At 38.7% G+C, this 25808-nt stretch overlaps 2 protein-coding genes across 2 annotated transcripts in view; both read right to left on the bottom strand.

Annotated features, from left to right (window-relative positions):
• The window catches only part of BRIP1 (BRCA1 interacting DNA helicase 1), a gene marked incomplete at its 3' end in the record, with an annotated part of 109082 nt that extends 101597 nt beyond the window's left edge, over window positions 1–7485 (bottom strand). The window contains exons 1-6 of the mRNA XM_084299376.1: window positions 7450–7485; window positions 6120–6243; window positions 5254–5361; window positions 4531–4725; window positions 4119–4246; window positions 3061–3195 (exon numbers count right to left, since the gene is read on the bottom strand). Coding sequence (XP_084155502.1) covers window positions 3061–3195; window positions 4119–4246; window positions 4531–4725; window positions 5254–5361; window positions 6120–6216 — 663 coding nt within the window. The 5' untranslated portion in view covers window positions 6217–6243; window positions 7450–7485. The remainder of the gene's footprint in view (window positions 1–3060; window positions 3196–4118; window positions 4247–4530; window positions 4726–5253; window positions 5362–6119; window positions 6244–7449) is intronic.
• A 353-nt stretch (window positions 7486–7838) lies between these two features.
• Window positions 7839–24931, bottom strand: INTS2 (integrator complex subunit 2). The gene is made up of 24 exons (XM_084299631.1): window positions 24561–24931; window positions 24093–24231; window positions 23297–23399; window positions 22897–23010; window positions 22099–22229; window positions 21826–21999; window positions 21408–21634; window positions 20767–20892; window positions 20098–20169; window positions 19889–20003; window positions 19190–19258; window positions 18620–18754; window positions 17905–18081; window positions 17084–17192; window positions 16126–16230; window positions 15485–15649; window positions 15070–15271; window positions 14817–14942; window positions 13164–13353; window positions 12285–12530; window positions 11146–11253; window positions 10428–10533; window positions 10075–10251; window positions 7839–9289 (listed from the first exon to the last, which is right to left on the bottom strand). The coding sequence occupies exons 1-24, from the start codon at window positions 24851–24853 to the stop codon at window positions 9120–9122; spliced, it is 3579 nt and encodes a 1192-aa protein (XP_084155757.1). The 5' UTR covers window positions 24854–24931; the 3' UTR covers window positions 7839–9119.
• Between the last annotated feature and the right edge of the window lie 877 nt (window positions 24932–25808).

Genomic DNA, 25808 nt, shown 5'->3' with positions numbered 1-25808 from the left:
CTTTATATGCTCTCAGAAAGCACAGTATTCTGCTGCTCCTGCAGCCTCTTGATTAAAGTACACAAAGCAGCTGTTTATCCTCTCGCAGTAACCAGCAGGTGAACCCAGTTCAATATTTATCACAGCCTTTTACAGATCACTGCTAACCAAGCAAACGTTTTAATTAAGCTGGAACTTGCTTCAAAGAGCTCATTCAAAACGTCAGTCAGCAGGTAAAGGATCAGATACGGTGTCAGGTGAGAGCGTGTAATACAAATCCACAACTTTCTTCATCCCATCGCGGTAAATTAGCCTATTCTGGAGTCCAGACCCTGATTGTAACAGGCTGCCAGTCCCCTGGAATGTGTAACAGAAGTCACTCGAGTTCCTTTGTGGAGGTTGTAAGCAATATGTTAAACTGCAATAGGCTAGCACATTAAGATAGATTCTTTTCACAGCTGTTTTCTGATACCCCAAGTGTTTGTTACACTACTCTCCATTTACTGTTTACTTCTCTTTTTTTTTTTCTAATGAAGTATAAATGGGGATTCCTTAGCCCAGCTGCCCCAGTTTCTCAGACCATATGCTTTCACAGCAGTAATAGGGTACCATAAGGGTATAATTTCTCATCTTAAGTTCCTACTAGAACTGCCCTCTCTCACAAGAACTAACAGCTAGAGGGCAGAAATGGATCCCCAGCCCCTGGGCTGAGAGCAGGCAGTCCCCCTGGGAGAAGGGAAGGTCCTACACCTGCAGGTGCTGTTCTGACACACCAGCACCAGGCAGCCCCTCTCCTGCCTGGCAGGCGCCCACCCAGTCCCTCTCCGGGGGCTCTGCGTGAAGGAACACCTGACAAGGAGCTACCTCTGCCCTGAGCACAGGGCTGGCTGCAGGAACACAAGCTAGACAAAGGATGCATGCATTGTTCACGGTGCTATCCTGCCTAAAACTATATGCCAGAACATTTAAGTATGGAACAGAATTAATATTTTTACTGACTCTATCATCTTAAACGCATAGTCAATTACACCAACAGCGCTGAATGTATCTCAGTAAACTTTCAATCAAGATAAGCCACAGGAGAAAAGCATTTTTCATACCTGACAGCCTATGCCATGACAGCTTTCATGTTTTAAACCTAGAATTCAGCTGCAAAGCTAATAACGACAAATAAGGTTCTACTTTTTGCAATTGTTTCTTGACATCAGGCAAGTTCTCAGTCCGCTAAAGTAAAAGTTCATCACAAGAAAAAATAATCATTTCATTCTTAGATAATTTTTTTGAAGAAATTATCACTGTTTTTATTCTTAAACAAAGAAACAAACATGTATTTCTTCATCAGCTACATCTTACTTTCTGAAGAAGCAGTAAACAGTGTAGAGTTTAAATTATGAGCAGCATATTGTATTGCCTATCTGCAAAATCAGACCCATGGAGAGTGTGTTATAATGCACTAGCTTACAGCTCAACCACTGTTACAAAAAACGAAGAGTTTCCTTAAAAATAACAAAACACTAAAGCAAATCTGACAACGAAATAAGAAAGGTCTTTTTATTTGAAAATCAACAGCACACTCTGCTGGCCTTTGTGTTTCAAAGTACCAGCTGACGTTCATATTCTACTCAAAAATCTGTGGAACTTTTCAAAACTAATAAAAATTACTTCCCATTAAATGACCTAGAAAACAGCTTTACTTCTGTCAAGAAAAGATTTATCTCCCAGTCTCTTAAAGCAATACCAAAGCTTTTGGCTTGTTTTGTGTTTACAAAAGCAGAGTATACTGGAAAGCAGCTCTTGAAGTTAAAACAAACACTGATTAAAATAAAAGCTACATTCAGTCATACGAAGGGCCAAGTGCTGTTGGAAAAGAGCTAAGAGAATCCAAATGCTTGTTGAAACCAAGCACATTTCCAAATGTGCATGTAAATCCCTGTACTTCGAAGGACAGTTATCTACAGATGGGTATTACTATAAAACAACACACAACATAAGAAAGGGAGAATGTTCTTTGCCTTTTGAAAAACAAGATTTCAGATTTCCATACTGAACAAAGTAGTAGGGGACAGAACTCATTCTTCTCTCATATTTGCCTCAAACTCACACAATTTCATATTCTCCTATATTTGAATATTATCAAAGGCTGTGACAGAATAGTTCTTGCCAAGCATTCATGGGAGCTACATCACTAATGTAACTGGGCATCTCACACTCATCTCTGCACTGCCATATTTTTCATTCTACTGGCTTTGCTTAAACATGCTTTTGTCTAAAATTAATAAAACCCAAACACCAAGAATTGCAGAGAATGCCTACCAGAAAGCTTCAGAAACAGCTGCATATTTGTACCTCAACTTCTGTGATACCTCTGCTATGAAAGCAACCATTTTACTACAAAAATAAGTATCACAGTAACACAGGATTTTTCTTCTTAATCATGTGCAATATTTATTAGTAATGTTTTGTTGTAATATATTGTAAAGATCAGCTCCAGCTTTCTCCACACTATTTCTTTTAATGTTTAAAAGGCACACGCTTCAATATGAAGTGCTGTCTCTCATCTACTACATATGCCAAACAAAGAATGGCAAGTTGGGCAACACCTACAAACTGTCAAGCGATCTCGCCTAATTTCCATGGTCCTAGTTTTAAGTTTTTCAGTGATGTCACAAACCCACTATAAATGCAGATATACCATACGAATTTTACTCATCCTATTCAACTGCTGCCACATATTGGAAGTTTACAGGCTGAATTGCAGAGCCAGATTCTTCACTATCGGGGAACTGTGGCTAAAAGAATTCAACCAACTATTTGCAAGAACGACTTGAATAGATATAACTTACACTTTGCAAACCATGTTGGTTAGACACCACCATTAGCAGTAACAGCCACTGCAGTTCTCGCTACAAATAGTGACAACATTTCACTTTAAAGCAAGTTACGAGGCCATAAAGCAGCTGGAAGCACAGTGTTTTGCAAAACTCGATTAGCAAGCTACATGTTATGCATAATCTCTTTACAGTCAAAAAAAAAATGCTCTTCAACTAACAATCATGATGGAAAACATGTTACATTACTTACTGGTTTGGGAGAAAAAGTAAGGTTTTTCACACTTTTTTCAGAATGAACAATCAGCTCCCCATTTTTTCTCTGATTATAAACTTCTAAAGCATCAACTAGCTGGACTCCCTTTGCAATGCAGTGCCGTTTTCTAACCTGTTGGAGAAAACGGAAAAAAAAAGTACTGCATTAAAACATATGGGGCTGAAGTATGTGCTTACAATAGCCACGTATGTTTTGTTTAAGATGTTTTCCACTGGATTCGTGTCAATAATACAGTGCATCATAATATACATGTTTATACAAGTTTATACAAATCTAAGCTACACAAATGTCATTTAGGAAGAGCTATAAAATTCTAACTACTAGTTCAATACAATAACAAAACGTGTAACAGTTAACTACTGCTGAGCTTTGATTTTTTTATTTTATGCTGTTACAAAACTGATAAGAGATTATAATACTATAAATACAAGAAAACTTCCATGGCTAAAATAACAAGAAATAAGTTCAAGCCATATTAATATAAAAACTTAGACATGGGAAACTGTCTGACCAGTACTCTGAAGCAATTTAAACTATTTACAGCGCACATAGGAATATAAGTACTAAGTCATGTGATACCAATACTGGTGAACATGAAGAAAACGTCACAGAAATACCACACTCCACACCACAAGCAAGAGATAACTACATTTGAAAGCAGACATTTTGAAAAGATTATAAAACACAGCTCTACCATGGTATTATTTGTATTTTACAAATATATCTGCAAGAGCATTCAAGTCTAGAATCTCATACTTTCACTACACGTTACAGATCAACTGGTAATACATATACTTTGGGGATATTAAGTGTTTAAACATGGAAGAAGTCATTTAGGACATGGCATTATGAATAATATAATGCTACAATGGTCTCCTTTGTTACAAAAAATGAACAAAATCTGTCAATCTAAATTATGACTGTGATATGACTCAACAATTCTCTGTGCCTTTCTGTGAAACGTTGATTGGCATTTGACAGCTTTGTCTGAGAGCTGTGCCTGGGTAATCTTACTGCCAATAAACTTTGCTCACCTGTTGCTCGGTTTCTAAAGGACGAATCCTTTTCCTGTCTACTTGAAAATCATCACTCTCATTTTCACATAGAGATGCCCTTTTTTTGGCAGACAATTTTGAAGCTAGGGTATTGCTTTCCTGGCATTCTGAAAAATAAAAAAATGTTTTCTTTTTTTTTTTAAATGCATGTCCACTACTAGAAATGCATTAAGCAGCAGCAACATTTAAAAAACAGAATCTATTACAAATATGGTTAAGACACATGATGTAGGGAATTTCTAGACTACCAATTCCATGCAGGGCAGAATCAAGCAGCAGTCCACTATTATGATGGTAAAATAGATCCTGACTTGAAAGCATAAAAAGTGACATTGTTGGCTATGTATTTTACTGCTAGAAGAGATTCTTAGCTGTCTATGTACGAAGTTACCTGTGTTTGTTTGCAGGCTTCCAGTTTTTATGGAACTTTCTGTTTCATAATTATTAGAAGAACAAGAAGCACCATGATTCACACTCGTAGCAGCCTCACTGCTCTCCAATTGGGAATGACACAGACAGCGACACGGTGGTAAGGTTTCTGGCTCTTTGTCTTCCTTTTCACATGACGATTTAAGCAGTGATTTCTCTAAGGAAGATAAAGGACACGGTCATTTGTCTTCCATTAGAACCTGTTCGGGATTATACATGAGCACTAGACTTTCATAACAGTTAAGATGAAAGAGTTCATTTAGGTACCAGTTATAAACCTCACATCCCTCTACACGCTACACAGACTGAACAAGCTGTCATCACTCTTTGAAGAACTGCAGCGCAAAGAACTGTAACAACTTGCAGAACTGAAAAATACCCCTCTTTTGCAATTCAATCTGCGTAACTGCCAGCCACAGGTATTTGCTTTTAAAGTTTCAACAGCCATAAAATTCCCTTATGATAACAGATAGCTAAATCCATTTTAACACGACAATTACTTTGCTAAGTAGTACTGGCCATTTTGCTTGCCTAACGCCTCATTGACAATAAGCCAGTACGTACAACCATGGTCAAAGACCTAGGTAGACTCCTAAAGCCAAATTGTCGAAGGCTGAAAAACAACAATTCATTGTAACTTACTGTGGTAACAAAAACGATGCAAACAGACATTACAACAGCTTACCATACATAGACTGCTGCCATGATAATGCAGAACAAAGTAATGCCAAGCTTTTGCCGCTTCCTGTGGGGCTCTCCAACAAACAGTGCTGCCTGCTATTTAAGCCTTTAACTATCTTTAAAGAGAATGACAAGAACAAGATCAGAATTAACAGGGGGAAAAAAGAGGATATCTTTAACTATGCTTCTAAAAATAGATCAGGACAACTGCTATCTTGTAAAAAACAAAAACAATCCCACCCAATCATCCTTCAGAGTTACCACAGGACAACAAGCTTTAGCTGTATTTTTCTCAAGAGGAACATGCTCCATAAGGTTCACTTACGGGGGGCTGTGACACGCTTACCTGTTCAGAACACCTGATGGAGCTAGCTTGCTTTCTTTAATCTTACAGAACCAAAACACTGAAAACATGTCAGACAACAAATGCAATTGCCCCACAGAGAAAAAAAAAAGAGCTCAAAACTTCTTAAATATAAAGTATAATTCTTTTACAGAAACTCTCATGAAAGAGAAAACTTACTGAAGCACTACGTTCTGTTTAAAAGACGTTTTACGAAATCATTTCCTCCTTACATTCTCACAAAGTTATATAAAATTTGTATTAGAACACATTTACTTAAATAAGCGTATCTATTACAAACGACAACTTGATTCTTAGCCCTCAATGTTCACAAATCCAAATGAGTACTTCAACATTACCCTGTCAGGGGCTAGGAATCATCGTACAGCACAGAGACCAGTAAGTTACATTGCAATTGAAATTCTCAAGATATTGGAGGCTCTGAATTTAACATACTAGTTTCCTAAGGGCTGACAGGTACTGCAAAGTATAAGCTATTGCCTCAGCAGGTGCTAACATGAATCTACTTACAGCGTTCATCATAGCAAGCTGTGAAGGGTAAGCCTTGCAAGGGAATATAATCTTCACTCCCCCGATAGTATATTCTGACACATCAGAAGACATTTTTCCACGTTTATTTCAGGTTTATAACTGCAATAAAAAACAGTATTAACAAGTCAACATTAACAACCAGGCAAAGCCTGAAACAACACATGGTACCAAACAAAAACAAGCAGAAACTGCTAAGCTGATAAGAGGGCTCAGAGTTCAGCATAGTAACAAAAGTGGCATGTATATGAGTGGCACTTATACTACTTGTCATCTGTTCATGCTCGGTCCTTGTTACAAATAAAAACAAGTTACCGCCATCGGATGAGTAACATTAGGAATTTAAGCAATTTTAAAATGAAAACAGCAACAACAAACTATGAACGAAATGCAAACACCATTTTAGATTCTAATTCTCAGATGGAATATTGTTTGGATAAGAACCTGGATCCCTAGATAGCAAATATTTTAGGATATTTAAATGACTACTAAGAGAAAAATAACAATCTTCCAATTCTGCAGGTCCACTAGCAGAAGACGCTAAGACACCAAGATGGAGCAAGCCACAATTCAGCTGGCTTGAAATAAACACTGCAAGAGTTGCTTGCAGTGTTTATTTTATGGCTATGAGAAAGTACAAATGGACAGTGACTTTAAAAAAGAGATGTCTTAAACCAACACCTTTCTTTTACTGGTTACACAGCAATTACTCTGAGGGGGGAATGTGCTGTCGTTCGCTCTACTATTCTGTTCTGTTAGTGTTGTTTCACATTTTTCTCACTCTGGAGAATAAAGGAAAGTCAGTTTCCCTGCCATAAAAATAGCGTAGGCTTTATAAAAACGCCTCGTTTCTCAAAGACACGGAAACTCATCTTGCAGGATTTCAGCGTGTGCAGAATAGAAGCGCAGTTTGATGTTGGCGGCCTTCCAGCGACACGTGAACTCGCCAACCCGTGTCCTCACCTGACTTCTACCGTGTGAGCACAGACACGAGAGCAGCACCCCCGCGTGCCACGATTCACCTCCAGCACCGGCTCTGCCGGCACCGAGCGAGCCCTAACGAAAAGAGGCGAGACCGGGAGCCCACGGCCGGCCCCGAAACCGCCGCCGCGCCCGGGAAGAGGCTTTTCCCTCAGCCAGCGGGCGGAAGGCGGCAGCCACCGGAGGCCTGGGGAGGTTAGAACACAGCGCAGGGAGCCCCACGGCGGAGCAGGGCAGAGCACAGAGCCCCCGGGCCGCTTTAACCCCCTCAGGGCCGCCCGCCGAGCCCGCCGCCCCCCTGCCCGCTCCCCCCCGGGCCGCGCGTACCTCACCTCAGGCGAGGCCGCCCCCGGCAGCCTCCCGCTTCCCGCCTCCCGCGCGGCTCGGCCCCGCCCGCCAATGGGCTGTAAGGGCAGGGCGCCGAGCCGCCACTCGGCGAGCCGCACACTGAGCGGCTCCACCCCCGGCCGCCGCACGGCTACAGCCAATGGTGGAGGGGCGTGTTGGCTTCCGGGTTGCCCTTGTTGCTAGGTAACCACGCCGAGCAGCTCCTCTAGCTGCCCTGGGGCTGGAGTTGGGCCTTGGCTGCGCCCCCACTTTGCTGCCCCCCCATTTTCTGCTCCCTCTTTGTTGCCCCTCTTCTTACAACGGCATCAGTGCCTGCTGATCCCTTCCACATTAGAAGTATAAGCACCTACAAATCGATTCAAATCGTCTTTTTTATTTTTATTTTTTTATTTAAATACAAATACAGCATATAAAATTACACATGACAGGAAAAAACAGCACGTGTTTTAATTATTTACATACATTACACGGAGATGACAAAACCATCCCTGGGAGCCTGACGGTATCACACACCGAGGAGCCTGGCGCACAGCTGGGAAGCAGGCTCCACAATCCAGCACTCGTGTCTCTCACTCACTGTCCATCACAGGAAGCAGATGTATGCAAGACTTTCTCAAGTCACACTAAAGAATCAGACCGTTATTTCCGGAATATAAACTGGCTTAAATCAAAAAAATATTTTAATTAAGAATCCTGGATGTTGTCGTTCAAGAAACAGCAAATCTGGGCTGCCAAGCTTAGCAATCCAAGTGTGCTGAAGTACAACAGTCAATTCTGGCACAACAGCCAAACAATCTTCTTTGCTGCAGGCGCATGTGCTGCCTCACGTAAAGCTTGTGTAAGCTTCAGGAACATTGCACCATAAACACCCTTCTGCAACGCCACAAAACATCCACCAAGGCTAACTGCTGCAGTTGTAAATTAAGGAACAACCAACTGCACGCGGTAAGCACAAAGGATTCTTCAGCCTTCTTCTTCACTGAGCTGTGTGGAACTGCTTTGGTATGGCTGAAATCTGTCATCCCTTTCACTACAGGAAATTTAGCTGCTGGCACTGTCGCCTCCAACACTAATTTCTGTTTAAGCTTATCCTTCACTTTATTCCTTTGAGACCAGTTTCAAACTTCCACTGAAGGCTGTCTGACCTTTAAAATTATTATCTCATGAATTGACACTTCGACCAATGGTTTGGGGAAAAAAAAAAAAGTTAAATCTTTTTTGCTCTGCAACGTCTTGGACAGTCATTTATTTGAATTTTAGTAAAGCTTTCCAATCTCAATTTTTTCTTCACCATCATTTTGCCATTTGCTCAATAAATTAAGTACTCACTTCATAGTGTCAAGAAACCTTTTATGGGTGCATTGCTGTATCACAGTTGCACAGAGTGTGCAACCAAGCAAGCCTGAAAGATCACACTTACTTTCCCTGGAAATGATTTACCCACCACAACAGCCTCAAAAGTTTTCACTGAAAGCAAAACAAGTCTCCCTGAAGTATTATTCTCTTTTAAGAAGGTTCAGACATAACCGAATCCAGTGAAAGAAAAATTTCTCGTGCTCCAGCTCCTTGATCCACTTTGGCAGCTCTATCCAAATTTAGGCACCATAGGCCACGGGACTAGCTACAGTATAATCTCATTTGCATTCTTCCTAAACTCCACTTACGCTCATGTTAATTATTTCAATGATAGTGCTCTCAACACACTGGCATAACTGAACATCAGGGTCCATACTCGCAAAATCCCTTGAACAGCTTTTGTAAGGTGAATCTTTACAAAGTCCTGACACTTCATTTGGTTTCTCTTTTAGTTGCTGGAGACCTGAAAAAATAAATAAAAATAAATATTAAAAAAAAAAAAAACATAAATAAATAAATGAATACAGTTGTTATTTTACACCCATAACATAAACATATGCTATTAAATTGTCAATTTAAACCTGGTACATGAAACAGTGACAGTTGAATTCCACAGATTATTTCTACAGACACTACAAATTTTCTTTTTCATTTACCTATATCTGCCTCTTTGTTTCTTTTTATATACCCTCTTAATCTCTTAAACATAAATAGCATCAGAGAACACAGGATCACATGAATAGAACGTTTGTGTTAGACAGAAAAAAAGTCAAAATTACTTGCTAAAAATCAACCAAATGATTTAAACAGCTGTATAAGACATCAGATAGCTCATTTGACTTTGCATTTCCAATGGACTAGGAAGACTTATATAACCATTATGCCTCAGCTGAGAGACAGAAGCGTCCTATTGTTCCCAAAAGCCTTTGCTCACATTTTAACCTTGCACTATAACTGCAAATTCTATTGACAACACTTGCTTGCACAGATACATCTCACAATGATACGAATGGGGAAACAAAGCAAAAGGCTGGCAGTACAAAGCTTAATAAAAAGGGTGCTTTCAGCCCCTTCGGCTTCTAATTTCTCCAACACAATAAATCCACTGAACCCTATCCCTTCTGTATTTACAAATTAACTTTAGCACATTTCATATTGCATTTACTAAGCTTAAACTTTTGAAATATTAACATTATTTTCTCCCTAGGACCATGACGTTACCTTTGAAATATAAGCTGCTTTACTTACGTGTAATAATTGGGTCAAAGTCTCTTGTCTGTGTAGCAACATCAGAGGCACAAACTTGCCCAATCTGTATCAGCAGAGACATAATATCCTCATACAAAGGAGGGAAGGCTTGACAGAATGACACCAAACAAGGCAGGGTTGGCATAAAAAAGGTATAGCGTTTTGATTGGGTTAAAACTATAAAGGAAAAGGAAATGGGTAAGTAAAAAAGCAACTATTATCATAATCCAATCAGGAATTGTTGTTACTTTTACAATCATAATTAACACAGTGGCGTTGTGGCAAAATTTTATTCAACCTAGACAAATCTAACTTCCACAACCAATGCATTAAGGAGTTGCTGGAATGCTTACCTGTGAGTAGGGTTCCCATCACATTGATAGCTAAACGAGCCACACTGAGAGATTTAGGTAGTGCATACTGGATGCACAAATACGAAAGTAACTGGATAGCAAATATCTGTTAAGTAGGTAAAAGGCAAAAGAAAAATAAGCAAAAAGTTATAAATTGTTTTGCAATTTCAATCCCAAGCTCTTCATGTAATTTAGGAGTTAGTAAATATTCCCCATCTTATAGTCAGAAAATAAGAGCAAGAGAAATCTTAAAAATAGTTACTGTGAAATTTTTATGCTGCCGTAGAAAAAATCAAAAAATCAGATGTTTAACATTAAACAAACAGGTTTTCAAAATCTAAACCTTTATGCAAGTTCCTCTAGCTATAAAGTACCAGATAAAATCTAAGAAGGCAAAACTTCTGCCAACTGTTATATAGGCAATATATACAAAAAAGTTGTTATTGAAAGTGCTTTTATGTTCTTGAAAGTAACATTGAAATGCATGAGCATTTCCTAAGCAAGTGTACACACACATGTCAGCAGAGTCATCACAATCCCAGATTTGGTGGGAGGGCTTTTAATCTAAGGTAAAAGTGCTACCGATACTACCTTAATATACTGGGCAGGTTAGAACGAGACTTATTTTTAAGTGATCCTTTTATTTTCTCCCCCTAACCAATACTGCATCAGCATTAACTACTTCCAGTGACTCCCAAACGAGACGACTGCACAGTACCTGTTTTTCAAGTTCAGGCTGGGCAATGAGCTCAGGTATGAAATCCAGACAGATGTGCATTGATGGAATCCCCGCCACTGTCAGTGCCAGAAGTTCGCACGGATAACCCTGTGGGATTAAGGAAAGAAAACAGATATGCCCAAGGTGTTTTAAAAATTCTGCTTCAATTGAAGTTTTAAATTAGATCTGCATTATTGCTTTTTTTCAAAACAAATATAACTCGCTTTTGTTCAGAAAGACAAGCAACAGGCCTGTACCCCCAAGGCAACATGAAGTAGGCTGGGTGACACACCCAGGGTCTGAATCAGTTCTTTATCCACAGGACTCAACCTATTATTTGCATATAAATTCCTTTTCTGCTCCCCAAACTAAACCAAGCTGCATAGATTCTTTTTCTTTTGTGTCCTTGCCCCGTGTTCCAAACACCACTATAGGCCCCAACTTGCTTATTTCACAACTGCACTATTACAACTTTTCCAGTCACTTAATCAGTTCCAGGTCAAGGCAAATTAACTGCTTTTAAAGAAACTACCATCTGGCAATGAGAGATTTAACACATACCAAAAAACATATTTATATAAAAAATTTGCTAAGCTTCCCCCCCCCCTTCTTTTTTGTGAAGGCCTACAGCTGCTGTGGCAGGGGCATCCTTTCTCCTTCCACTCTAAAGAGATAAAGTGTGCCCTAGCAAAAAGGAAAGATAAGAAGAAGTTGATATTTGCAGCCAAATTACAGTTTTGAATAATGGGTATATTAATTCAAGAACATGGCCAGAAAAACACTAAACCACACAAGATGTGGAACAAGTAATTACAAGATGAGTACGCCAGTTTTCTTTGGCCTAGAATGGACACACTATTTCAGCATAAATAATGGCAAAGGCACAAACAAAGCATGTGTTTAATGATGAAGAACAGGCATAGTTTAGCTGCTTCTCTCTCAGCTACAACACCGAACAAAAGCACTGAAATTTGGTGGAAATGTGGGTACTACAAATTTGGGAAGATGGGAAAAAGAGGAGTGTGCTTTTGTAATTTGTAAGGAACACAACAATAGCATCCAGCATTCTTTGACCACTTCACTTGGCTCTCTCCTAACCAGAAGAAACATGAAAAGAACTAAAATAATGCAAACCAGACCTGGAAATGAACTAGTTTTACTATGTTGGGGTCGGCTATATACATTTGATGCAGCAGACAGCAGATCAGACACTGGACTTCTCGAAGATTGCACAGCAAGCTATCTTCTTCTTCCTCTAGTTCTGGACTCTTAGGACCTGAGGTACTCTGAACGCTCTTTAGCAAACTGTATGTATTACTGCCCTGAGTTTTCTCATCTTCTGTCGGTAAGCAGATCTCTAGAAGGATCTGCACAGCAGCGCTGTCCTGTGAAGAAAATAAGCAACAGAGCACACATAAAAAAAAGAAATAAGAAACAAAATACAAAGTAATGACAATTTAAGAAATTAAAGGCTGCCAAATGGCTAGAATTTCTGGCTATAGAACGTTTTTGTATCGGAAAAGAAATCCCACAACTCAGTTCCAGAATCATAAACCCTAGAGAACATTAACAAATTATCTGAACAAAAGCTTGAATCCACCAGATTATTGTAACCACAGGTCAGAACAATCTTTTCAAGGGAATCACATACTGTTTCAAAATACATCTCCAGCAGCCCCCTAAAGCATCCAGATCAGCCAAAAAACACTCATGACCATGCAATTCACATAATTTGGAGGGGACTATGCTACCCATTTAAGTATAAAACCTCCATTAACTCAAAAACCATCTTCTACGAGGGATTCTAGATGTGCCATTCTTCCAGACAAAGGTAAGAATAGAATGTCTGTGAAACAGGATTACCCAGGAACTCCCCAAAAATAGTCAACAATCTGAATGCAAGAATTAAAAATAATTAAAAAAAAAAAAAAGACAACCTTTTTATTTATTTTCCACTTCTGTATTTGCTTTGTAATTGTCTTTCTTCATGTCATTCAATATCCATTCCCCCCCCTTACCTGAGCAGCAAGCAATGCATTTTTTAATTCTTCCCTTGTAACTTCTGGGGCTTCTGGACCCATTGCATTATTTTGGGATGGCCTAATGTCCTGTTCTGCTGTTTCTTTTAGGTGAGCATTGAGGTAAGCTTTCGATGCAAGAAGATATCCATTCAACATGTGCAAAGTTATATCCATCAGAGGAGGGCTCCTAATGTAGGAACACATACAATAAAGTCATTTCAGTAAGCAGAATAATAAGATAGTAACAATAAAAACAAACTTAAAAGAACTCCAAAAGGATTCACTCGATTGTACTCTGGTCCATACTAAAGCTGCTTTCTCCAACACAGGAAAATACTAAAGGGTACAAGCCTTTCTGCTGTCCTGCCACTCAGTCCTTCTTCTCTCATGCACGCATATGCATGCATACCCTCTACACAAACAAGAAGCTACTTCAGAGAATAACTTCTGACAAACAAAGGAAACTAGAAAAAAATCTGCTATATGTGAATTTAAACCAAAATAATGATCTGAATGATGGAGAAAATATAAGGCAGAGAAGCTCTAAACAACTGCTTCTACAATACCAACATGATGGTTTTCAAATCACATTGCATTATAAATCTCTCTGACAGTTTTAGAAGCTTGGGATTTTCAATTTGCAGCCAGGGCTGAATGGACATACATTTAAATATTTCTCCTACGGGTTGGCATTAAAGATGTCATCAATAGAAACTTGAAGTCTAGCACAGTTGTAGCAAGCCTAATGAAAATTGGATTAACAGCTCAATTGCTAAAAGGCAGGGGGGCAGATGCATACCAACAAGAATATGAAGAACAAATCAAGATGATACTAGCCATTTATTATGAACAGAAGGGTATTAAAAAAAAACACAACAACAACAAAAGGGGCAAAAATAAACCACAACTGATAGAAGATGTGAAAAAGAATACAAAAAGGAAAAAAGCTAGGGGTTGAAGTACTTTTACAAGCTGGTCTGCTGCTATCAATTATGATCATTTCTACTACTAAAATTCTCAGCTTGTTCTTCTATATCAAAGCCACAGTGCAGCTTTACACATACTCCTCTGTCATCACTGACAGCTACAGGAAGTAATTTCTCTGCACTGCTAAAAGACTTAGTTGAAAAATGAAGCAAATCTACCTCTGTTACATACAACCAGCACCTGCTGGCAGAAACCACTACCCAAAAAGAAAATATTTACAGGTCCATGAAGGATGTCAAAAGACAACTGTGAAGTGGAAGGATGCTACAGTTACAACCACCACCACCACCATGTGGCAGCAGCCATTTTAAGCATGCTGCAACGTCTAGAACAAATTCACACACACAAATCTAAAATGGATGATCTATGTGCAAATCACAGTTTCCAAAATAGAACTACATGTAAGGCTGTTTAACAAGACACTCAGCTGGACAATATGACATGCTCAAACAGCGTGCACAGTTCACTCAATCCTCAGACCAACAAGCTTAATACAAGAATATGGTGCAGCAAAAGATGGATCTTAGAAGCTCGTAAGACTAGTTTGAAAATATTTCAAAGTAATGAACCTTTTTAGTTTTTTATGAGACACCTTTATGTACAGCACTCACTATGTATCAATATAAGTACCGCAGAGCATAAAAAGCTAAAAGAGATGCTTACCTATGAACTCTCTGATCACATCTTAGTACAATCAAAGGATCAATCATCAGATCATTCTGAGTGTATTTCTGTTGTCGGACTATTTTTACTGAAGGCTGCAGAGCATTAACAGTCATAACCCATAACCTAAAATGAGATTGTTTCAAAGTTGCTTTTTTTGTTTGTTTGTTTTTTTACTAGATAGTCCATAAGAAAAAAAAGGATTTGTTTCCTGCTGTTCGCAACAGCAAACTAAATGGTATTTTGAGCCTACCTTCTCGGCATCACAGTGTTAAGAACCATCCAAAGTTTATTGACTGTCTGAAGAATCCTCCGAGGGACTCCAGCATTCAGCAAGCAATTCATATTTGATGTCAATACTTCTGCATATGGGATCAATTCACCAGCAGAGAGAAGTGTTAAGTGCTCTAAAATCTGCATCAGCTGGGTATGATTTCCAGGCAGCATGGAAAATGCTATAAAACAAAGACAATGGTAAAACTGGACTTATGACATTTTTGCTGACTTCTTGACCTGAAGACTCCTAAGTTAACGAGCTTGCAGCAGAGTATTTTGTTTGATCATACTGCATTTGCATAAAGAAATTAAATGACTACACACTTCGAAACCCACTATATTCCTTCCACCAGTTTGGAAAGAAAATTGCTTACTTCAAACAAAGCTTTTACCTTCCTGGAGCTGTTTAGGAGAATGATTCTTCGCAATGTTTGTAAGAAGCATCCTCCTCAGTAAGGCATCAGTGCCCGTGATCTGTTCCTCACAGATCCAGTCCTCCACGATGCAGAGGTGAGGGTAGTTAGTTGCAAGAAGGCGTAACAGTGCAGAATGCAAGCCTTTAAGGGCATTAAGAAAGTATACACTTTAGATTTAAATAGTTACATTAGTCACCTGAACACATTTGTGCCTACCATTTCAACAACAGATCTTAACTGAATCACTGCCAAAATGTTCAATGAGCTTGCATGTTTAGAGCCTGAAATCCTACCTCCAAAAGAAAGGAGAAGTTCCATTTTGGAAAGGTGGGAGGACCCTACAGTAGCTTTTAAACTTAGCCTGAAACAATTATAAATTCTCAGGTAATTCCAATGCTAACTACTCTAGGTAGGTAAGGTCTACTCCAGAAAGAACTACCCTCCTCAAACTTTCACGGTTACTCTTTAAATTTATCTATAATTTCACTAGTTACTATTGACACAGTTTAAATGAAACAAAAAGGCAAGCACACTTTGATACAACCAGCAGCAGAAGAGCTAGAAACAAGCTTAGCTTGCTTTCTTCATCGACATTAGACTTTGATGCACAGATATACCTCCCAGTTCCTGCTGCAGTCCTTGGGCCTGCCGGATGAGGTACTTGATTGGAATCTGATCCATTAACGCTGAAGAGTAAGACTTGGGTTTTCTTTGCATGGCAGCTGTAAGGGAATAGGAAAAAATCCACACATAACAGTTACAGAGTGAAAAAAAAAAAAAAATCTATTTCCCCAGCTGAATCAGTAAGGAAAATGTAAGGCATTAGCCTCTATATTATTCAATTAAAATAGAGAAAACCCCTAATAGCACACCTCATTCCTGGTAAAGCATTAAACTACGTCCTTTAGGAAACTATTTCTGTGAACATTTCCATTTAAAGACTTCCCTGTCATCTAGATTTTTCATATCTTCATACTATTTTTGATCAAGTCCAACAGATTTTGAGATCATACTCAAATCTGCACTGTTTGTATTCAACATTAAAAAAAAATAGATATAAATACTGTGTTTTCATTAAAATGAAATTCAGTCAGTAACGTACACAACGTTCTTTTACAACTGATAAAGCCCCAATTTGAAAGATAGAAAGGGATCATTCAGCCTTGCCAACTATAAAATTATAAAATTGCCAGCCCAAACAGATTTGCTTAGTTTGCTAACACATGAACAAATGAAGATCTAAAGTGATTAAGAAGTCTTAGCTAATTGTTTCTAGATTTATCACATGGTCAAAAATATTTATAAAAATATAGAAATACATTTATATCAATGTAAATAACTTTTTGGCCAGCTTGGACCTTTTTCAATCTGGAAAACCAATTACTCAGCTATGGTTTTTTAGCAGACAATTTATCTGCTTAATTTCTATGGTAATGCTGTATTTACTACAAGAATCTAAGCTTTTCATACTGTGCTTGAATCTGACAGCAACATAAATTTTTGGCTATTGTAAGAATCCCTCTAGTTGCATCAAATTTTTAGATTGTTATTTTTCAGAGATTCGTTCACATATACCTAGTGTCTTTGTGTTTGCCAGAAGTGCTTCTTCGTATGACAGGACATAGTAGAGGACAAGCAATTGCGTTGTGATGCTGTAACGCTGAGTAAGACGAGTATTTTCTCCCTGTATAGAAAACCACAAACAAATGTCACATTGCATTCCTGATTCCTGAGAACAAAAATTTGTGTTTACCTGCAAATATGAAAAAAGATAAAGTAATAAACCTTGTATAAAAATATCAAGCCATAGGAGGTCCAAGCTGAAAGTTGAAGTTTTTTTTTTCTTTTCTTAAAAGTTTCCAACATAAAAGGTATTTTTGATGTCTTGGTAGTCCCAGGATTCCAGCACAAGTCAATATTTACTACTCATTCAACATACATCCAGGCAACCCACACTTCTATCAAAAAGAAAATGTTTCTTTCAAAAACAGCTAGAGTGCTTTAATGACTTAGTATTTTTGATCTAAGAAGGCCAAATCAGTACAAAAATTATACAAATCCAAGATAAAAAATTCCTCTTTCTAATTCATTTTACTGCTAGGAAGAACTCATGATTTTTAAGAAGTGTTCTAATTTGTATTTTTAATACTGTGAGTTGATTACTTCCCAAGGAAATGGGTAAAAGGGGGACAAATATCAATTCTCCTGGAAATCTAGGTAGCACTAAAAAGACTCACTTATAAACATATGACCATCACTGTAGGGCAACGAGTGTGTAAGGACTAAAGACAAAAAATAAGACAACTTACAGAATCTGAAACAAGCATGTATACAATATACTAAACCACACATACATTGACATGAAAGTACATGAAAGAAACAAACAAATTGTTTACCCCAGTGAGTCCCTGGAAAACATTCAGTATCTCCTGTTCCGTGACAGGCTGATTTGTGGCTTCTGGGTTGGATTTTGATGCAGGAGTAAGAATAGAGTTAATGTAGACATCAATTAGAGGAAGCAGCTGAGGATGGAGTGGAGTGGTGGTTTCACAGAGCTGCCGATAGATCCAGTCCTAGAAAAAAACATGCCACCATGTTTAGTTTCAAAGCTGACAGGTAATTCCTTTGTTTGCAAGTACATTCCTTTTTAACTAGTTACAAAAAATTGTATTTGAATGAGGTTTTGACTTTGGAAAGTATAATACCTGTTCTGAGTTGAATGTAGTCATAAACTGCATATCCAAAAAGAGCCTTCTCTGCTCTACACAGATCTACCAATAAAGCTTGTCCTGGCTGAAAACATTGCTCAGACTACAATTTTAGCACAGAAAGAGGACAGGGATAACCTTCTAATTATATATAACTTAACTATGTTCAGAATCCTGGATTACAGAGCTATATAACTAGGTATCCTAACTCAATACATGGACCATTCTTAGGTATCCTAACTTAATACATTGTCCCTTCTTAAATTGCATGGTAATAGACAGTAAGATTCATTAATAACTCTGTTCATATTGTAACTTTTTAGGCAATTCTACCAAAAAAATAAAGCCTGCAAAGCCTAGTCAACATCCAAAACAAAGAACAGAAATAAAATGAATATCATACCTTAATGGATACTTTGTGCTTGGTGAATGACCGGCTTCTTAAAAGCTGGTAAATGCAGTGAATAGGTAAAAAACCAATAATGTTGGCACTGAGATTGCCTGTAACCGGCACACGAACTGCATGGGCTGTGACAACCTAAAAGAAAGTTATAATTACCAAGAAAAATACCACAAAAAAAATATATATCACTATATCACAACATATCTGCACGATGTGACAAAGTTACACAGCCGCATCCTTTCAGGCATTTATTTATTTTTGGTTGTTTGGTAGCTGAAGAATACTTTCACGTAGTTTAATACAGTATATGCAAAATTGTAGCAAATATACTACATTTATAAACAATTTCCTGTTACTATATTTTTATGTAATTCTAGACTATTTTTCTCCTTTGCTTTCCCATTATTTAAAACCAGCCTAATGTTCAAAACACATTAGATCGCTGTACAAAAAGAAAAGGCCAAAGTTCTTCATTACAGGGATGGTGCAACTTCTTGTAGGTCAAACCAAAGCGATTAAAGGAAAGAAAAAAAAAGCAAAGGAAAAAAAAAAGGCTTAGACTTCAAATACCTGTTCAGTGAAAATCTCCTGTGTGAAGATTGTCTTCATTCTGCTCAGAGAGCTGGGCTTTATAACAATCTGAAACAAACAAACAAAATTTTAAGTTCTAGCTTTCTTATAAGTTCTGTAAATTTATTTTATTAACTATTAACTTTTTAAAATTTGTCTTCATTGTGGTACAAGGAAAAGATTCACATATCTAAACTTGACATGTAAAACAAACCCTATTTTCAAACATCACAAGTTCACGACTATATATTCCTCATCTTGCAATCTAACTAACTAGCTTAACAATTGGTTGAAGCAAGTCTCCCTTGATAACTTACAAAAGTGAATTAAGTATTACAGATAGATATTTCTTTAAACTGTTTAAAATAAAACCTTTGCAGATCAGTTTGGAAACAACATCAGTTCATCGTCTTTAAAAATAATTTCTTGTAAATAATGATTTCAACAAGTCAACTTTTTTGAAGGTACCTTTTATCATAACATTCCTCTGTACCAAGTGTTATGCACAGTGTGATGTGTTTCTAGAGGAACTAATTTAAGTTAGTTACTCATTTATTGGGAATATGTTTACTCAGGTACATTAGCAAAACCAAGGTTTTTTTTTTATTAAAATTAAAGTAAATATAAGAGTATAAATTCACAGTAAGAAAGTGAATTTTAACAGAGAAATGTGTATGTTAGAAACAGCTTAGGACTTACCTTCATTCCCAAAGTGGAGCAGACCAAATCAATGATAGCGCTGAGCTGATTACTGTGGAAATACATGGCTACCAAGAGAAGCATTTCTCCAAAGGAAGCAGACACACCAGAAATACTACGATACCAAAGAGGAAGAGTTAATTCCCAACAAGACATAAGTAAATATGAGAATAATGGAAACACTAAAAACAAAAGAAGCCTGCTCTCACCTTTCAAAGTAAGCTTCTTCCTTTATCATCCAACTAAGCCACATTACCATGAGTTGCTCCTGTTCCGGTGTACTGCACAAAGAAATTACAGAAAAGATCCATTTCCCAGGAATTACAGTTAGTTTAACTAACAATTACTAGCAGGAAAAAAAAAAAAAAAAAAAAAAGAGTATTTGAGGAATCTTATACCAGGATACTTTCTGACACTGTCTACTTAGCATCAAACAGCAGATAAGCACTGATATTTAGCATGAACTTCGAAGTCTGGGCAAGAGTCCAGCTGTCAGGCAATTTCCTGTCTTGAAAGCACACAGCAAAAAGCTACATCCATTAAATAACTATGTTGCTACTTTTTTGAATAAGGTCCCTAAAGAATTTAGTCATAAATATGTTTGGTGGAAAAGTAACCGGTAAGGCCTACTTTAGCCTTCAAAAACCATTCCAAACTAAGCTACTGCCAATACTCCCCTCAAAAGATTGGTTACCAGCACGTGGGTGAGCAGAGCACAGTTTCAGACACTTACAGCAGCGTGAAATAAATCCCTTCAACTAATGTAGGGAGATTAGTATAAAGAATTAGGAGAGAAAAAAACTGCATCTCTGGAGGTCATTGCCTTAGCTGTATTAGAACAGTAATATCTTTACAAAACTCCTCCTTTATTGTGGTACCTGACAAGAGTGGAGAAGGCCAGAAGCATACAAAAGGAAAGAGAAACGAAGCGAACACCAGCTGGAGTTGCAGGAGGCCGGCTGGTCATCAGCTGCAGGAGCTGCTCAGCTTCTTCATCAGTTGGTCTGAAGGGGGAGGAGAAAACACTGATCATTTAACAGGGATTTCCAACCTCATCAGAATGGTTAAAGATTAAAGTTTCTCTATTATTTAATCTGTTTATCAAGTTACTATCAATATACGAATATCTAGATTAACGGGCACTTCTCTTTGAACTGAAGAATCCCAATAAAAATCGCTGCTAAGAGATAACAGTGAGAAAACTTCCCCAGGCCATAAGCATGCCTATTGGTACAACACACTTAAAACCAAAACTAATGTTGTATGAAGATGCTACATTAGCGCTCTCTAAAACGTAAAACCAGAGAAAAAGAAATTCAAAGTTCATACAAAGTACGTTGCTAGACTATTCAGCTGTTCTACACCCTTAGGCCTAGACTTACTTTAATGAAATCTGTAACACTGATTTTGCAGCATTAAACAGAGGAACACACTTCATGCATTAATATTATTTTAAGTTAAAAAAAAAATGATAGACAGTGAGTAAAAACATATTAAAGAGCATTAAAACATTCATTACTTCAGCCCAGCTATTCCCATTAAAGCACAATAGAGACGTAACAATGCGCTGGCTTTCACGACATGCTCTTCCTTCAGTCCCGAATACACGGACACATTTGGCTCCATATCAACATCTGCTTCTTCAACAATGTGTGTGCTGCGAACCGTGGGAAGGATTCCCATGAGCTCCAGGAGCAGCTGCCTTCTCATTTGCCAAAGCACAGAACTGATATTATCTCTTTTTCTCTGTGTAAGAGGTTAAAAGAGGAGAACAACAATATAAAATTAATCTTATCAGACACTACATTATAGAAGAGCTTCCGTAATTCAAGAAAAAAAAAAAAGAGAGAGAATGGGAAGGACTGAGGTTTTGTTTATTTGTTTGTTTTAAAGAAAATTTTCTTTACCGGGGAACATGCAACACATGTATGTCTCACCTGTTGGCCATTTCGGATAAATGTTCCAAACCAAGTTCGAACCTTTGCGTTTGTTCCAAGTAGCAAACCACTCACAAAGCACACCAGGTCACTCACTCCATCGTCCGAAGATTCATTTTTGGTGTGATCCAGGGTCAAAGCTACACCAAGACCTGGTAGATGGCACTCCTCTACCTAGATAAAATGTCCAGGCTCTATTATCTTTTTAACATTCCACTAAGATGACAAATATTATTCATGTCTTGTCTCATGACAGATGAGTTACAGGCTTACCACCATGCCTCGGACCCTGAGAGCTTGGGAAGGGTTCATTTTACACAGGTGACGGAGTGCTTCTGTTCTACGACGGCCTCCAACACTTTCCTCATCCTGCCGTTCACCATTCTTAATCAAGCCTCTACAGACTAAATATCCAACAGGAGGCGTTAGTAAATCTGACCTTTCCAACAGAAAGTCACATATCCATAAACACAAAGCCAAGCCATTTTGTTCGGCTCACTATGATTTATTAATGCAGCTACTCCAAGAACTGGTGATTAACACTGAGTAGGACAAACAACGAAATGGTCTTCCCCCTCTGAGAAATTACAGCATCTTTGTAGATTTACACATCATCCATTTATTATTTATACTTCATCTAATACAACCTGTGCATCTGGCAGCCCTAGAGACTGAAATCTTACTGCAGGGTACAGGATACTAAACGGGCAATGTCAATACAAATCTTTCACATCATAATATGGCTCAATCTGAAGGACAGGTACTATTAGCAAAGCTAGACCAGGTTCATCATCCCAGTCATTCACTGCCTTTAAAAAGGTGACCAACAGATGAGAAGCTGCAACATGCACACAGCGAGTCTAAAGTCAGGCTGCAAAAAGGGGAGTGAACGTGATGAGAAGGGGAGGCCTATCAGCATCTCTAAGCATAAATGCATTCAATTACATTTCATAAGCTAAGCACTCATCAGTTCAAATACTCAGAATATATGGTTTAGCCTAGAATGAACTTCATTGCTAGAAACTATTTCAAATCTTTATTTTTAAGCTGGACAAGAAGAAACTAACTCACCCTCATTAAAGCTATCAGGAACATTGGCCACCAGGAGGCAGAGGAACCAGGCTCCATTTTTGACATGCAACAGAGCTTCTGCTACATCAACTATGGGCAACAGTGACGGCAACTCTGGATAAAAAATTTTAGAAGTTACAGAGTTTCACTATGAAACAAATAAAAACTTGTATTTAATATGCTGTTAAGTAACATATCAAACCAATGAATGAAAAAAAAAAATCTACCTGTGGTTTATTCCTCTTTCAAAAAGCTATACAGCTGAGATTAACCTTAAATCAGTCATGACAGGTCAAAAAGTTTTGTTTTCTTTTAAGTTTGTACTGCTTTTGAATTCATAACTTCTTACAACATTAATACAAATGGAATATATTTGTAGTTTTTATATCTATATATATACCTGCTTGCAAAATACAGAGAACATCTGCTGCCTCTTCCAGATAGACAGGACTCTCAAAGAGCTCCGAAGACTTGAGAAAAAATTCTCCATTTGATTCTGACACCTGCAAGGCATTATTTATCATCACTGAACAAGTTTTAGGAAACAATTTGTCTGATCAGACTTCCCTAGATTGAAATTCAATAGATTTGATCTATTAAAACTGCCAAAAACATATAGCTAGAAACATCGAATAGTCAAGGAAATGTTTAGAGTAATAAATATTTACTAACAGAAGTACGTCAATACAAGTAGCGTTATTGTTTCTTTCTAGAAGAAAAACAGCTGAGAATTCTAAAAATACATTAAGTTCACACAAGGAAAATAAAATACAGAAGAAAAAAATACGAGAAATAGGGTAGCTAACATACTGCAATAAGAGTAAGAACACAATTTCATTTTCAAATATAGTTTCTGCACTGATGCATCACAAAATCGCGTTATATTTGAGTAAAGCACGTTATGAGATACACTGAACAAATATTACTTTAGAAAGGATTACCCTTATTTGTTCTGAGGAAGAAAGACTTCCTCTAGGACGTTGGGTTCATAAGGAGTTTACTCACAAGCCACTGTTCGATAAAATGGAAACTGTAAGCCTTGGAGCACCAGGTAAGATCTGGAGAAGTGTACTCACAACAGCAGTAGCAGTGGTAACATAACGGGGCAGTACATCAACTTATTAAGAACAAAGCCTTCTGGCTTCTTTGTCTTGCTAATATAAAATTCACAATTACCCAGAAAGGAAGAAATTTACCTTATTCATAATTGCCAGTAATTCGCTGAGTACGAGCCGGAGCCGGCGAGGCGAATCGCTATGCTCGAACTCCAGCGTCAGGCCGTGCTGCAGCTGCGACACCAAGATGCTTTCTCCACTGCCTCCTCCTAGCTTGTGCCTACCAGATGATTAAAACACAACAGTTACCACATCTTTTGTATGCACTGGCAGCTTTTCAGGTCAAAGACAATAATTCCTCAAGAATTTCTTCTATCGCACTAAAGATTGGACTGTGGTACCCGTAGAGCGTTAGACAACCTACTTAGGCGGATTAACGTGGTGTATTCAGAAAATACCAGCAGAATGACCAGGGTCTGTGCTCCCCACAGCCCAGCCAAAAGCCCAGGCAGCTCCTCGGCCCCTCAGCGCGTACCGACCGCCCCCAAAAGCCCCGAATATATCGAATAAAGCCGCAGGGAGGCCGCCGGCAGCCACCCGGGGAGTTACCGGAGCTGCTGCTCTTTGCTGGCGTCCTGCTCCAGGGCGTGAAAGTCGACGGAGAGCAGGGCCACGATGGAATTGACCGCCTCGACGCCCGAGAGGAGCCGCAGGATGAGCTTTTTGTCCTGCGCCCAGCTCTGGCTCTGGTCCGCGGGGGCGCACAGGGCCATACGCACCAGGCAGGGCAGCAGCAGCCGCAGCTCGGGGTCGCTCAGGGCGGCCAAGCGCACCACGTCCACCTTCTGCATTGCCTCGAAGGCGTAGGGGCTGACGAACTGCAGCCCTGAGCACTCGGCCATGGCGGCGGCCGGCCCCGGGTCCCCTCAGCCGGGCGCTGCCAACGGCGCGAAGCGATCGCGTCACGGCCCTGAGGGGAGCGGCGGCGGCGGGCGGGAGGCCTCGGCCCGCCCCTTCCTCTCCCTCCCTGCTCCCCGAGAGGAAATAAGGAAACACCGCAATCAAGGCTTCATGAATAATTTATTCCATTTGATTTTTTTTGTTATTTTTTTTAAAAAGTATAAACCTTTTTTTTTTTTTTTTCTCGTTTCCTCAATCACAATTTGTACAACTCAGTGTTTATGGCATTCGGCAGCAATAGTGTTTGTTCCTTAATCACTTTTTGTTATGTCATGATAAATACGGCGGCTTGGACCATTAAGTGTCACGGCTGTGAGAGAACGTAAATTAAAAAAAAAAAATAAAATAAAAAAAAATAAAAGTAGAAGACAACCCTCCCCTTGGCGCACCCCGCGTGTGGTGAGGGGGCAGTGAAGGTGACATGGCTCCCAGGTGGGCACCCGGCCCTCACGTCCAGTTCGCTCCGAAAAACCTCAACGCTGGAGCACAACGGCCCGAAACAGTGACCCTGAGGAGTGTGGCAGGTCCCAAATCCAGTTCTACTGTAAATTAAGCTCTACACCACTGAAAATGGAAAGTACACCCACAAACAATAACGACGACGAGAATAATAATTAAAAAAAAAAAAAAAAAGTATAAGTATGAAGCATAGTCCTGGGTCCTTTAATTAGTTTTAAAAAAGGAAAAAAACCTTCCCAGCTGGAGGTCGTTGAGACAGTAATGTCAGACCACGTCACCTAATTGAGAAAAATTCTCAAAAGAAACCCAGATCAAAACATTGTTTATGCAGCATTAGTATTGAAACAGACTGATATGCTGTGCCATACTGTTGTGCAGCAAATTATATGGTGCAATAGCATTTTAAAAACATTTTACTCTTTCTGAAAGCTTTAAAAT

Source organism: Netta rufina (assembly GCF_964035555.1).
Source record: "Netta rufina genome assembly, chromosome: 21".
NCBI classification, from domain to species: domain Eukaryota; kingdom Metazoa; phylum Chordata; class Aves; order Anseriformes; family Anatidae; genus Netta; species Netta rufina.
The sequence above is the reverse complement of the archived record's forward strand: the minus strand, read 5'-3'. Positions and strand labels throughout refer to the sequence as shown.

What these genes read in the sequence shown, in the direction of transcription:
- INTS2 (XM_084299631.1), bottom strand. Translation starts at nt 24,853, where the DNA reads ATGGCCGAGTGCTCAGGGCTGCAGTTCGTCAGCCCCTACGCCTTCGAG. An exon ending in ATGGGAATAGCTGGGCTGAA is followed by an intron (nt 20,893 to 21,407) that starts GTAATGAATGTT and finishes CTCCCCCTTCAG; the next exon opens with ACCAACTGATGAAGAAGCTG. An exon ending in TCCTAAACAGCTCCAGGAAG is followed by an intron (nt 15,272 to 15,484) that starts GTAAAAGCTTTG and finishes TTTGTTTTATAG; the next exon opens with CATTTTCCATGCTGCCTGGA.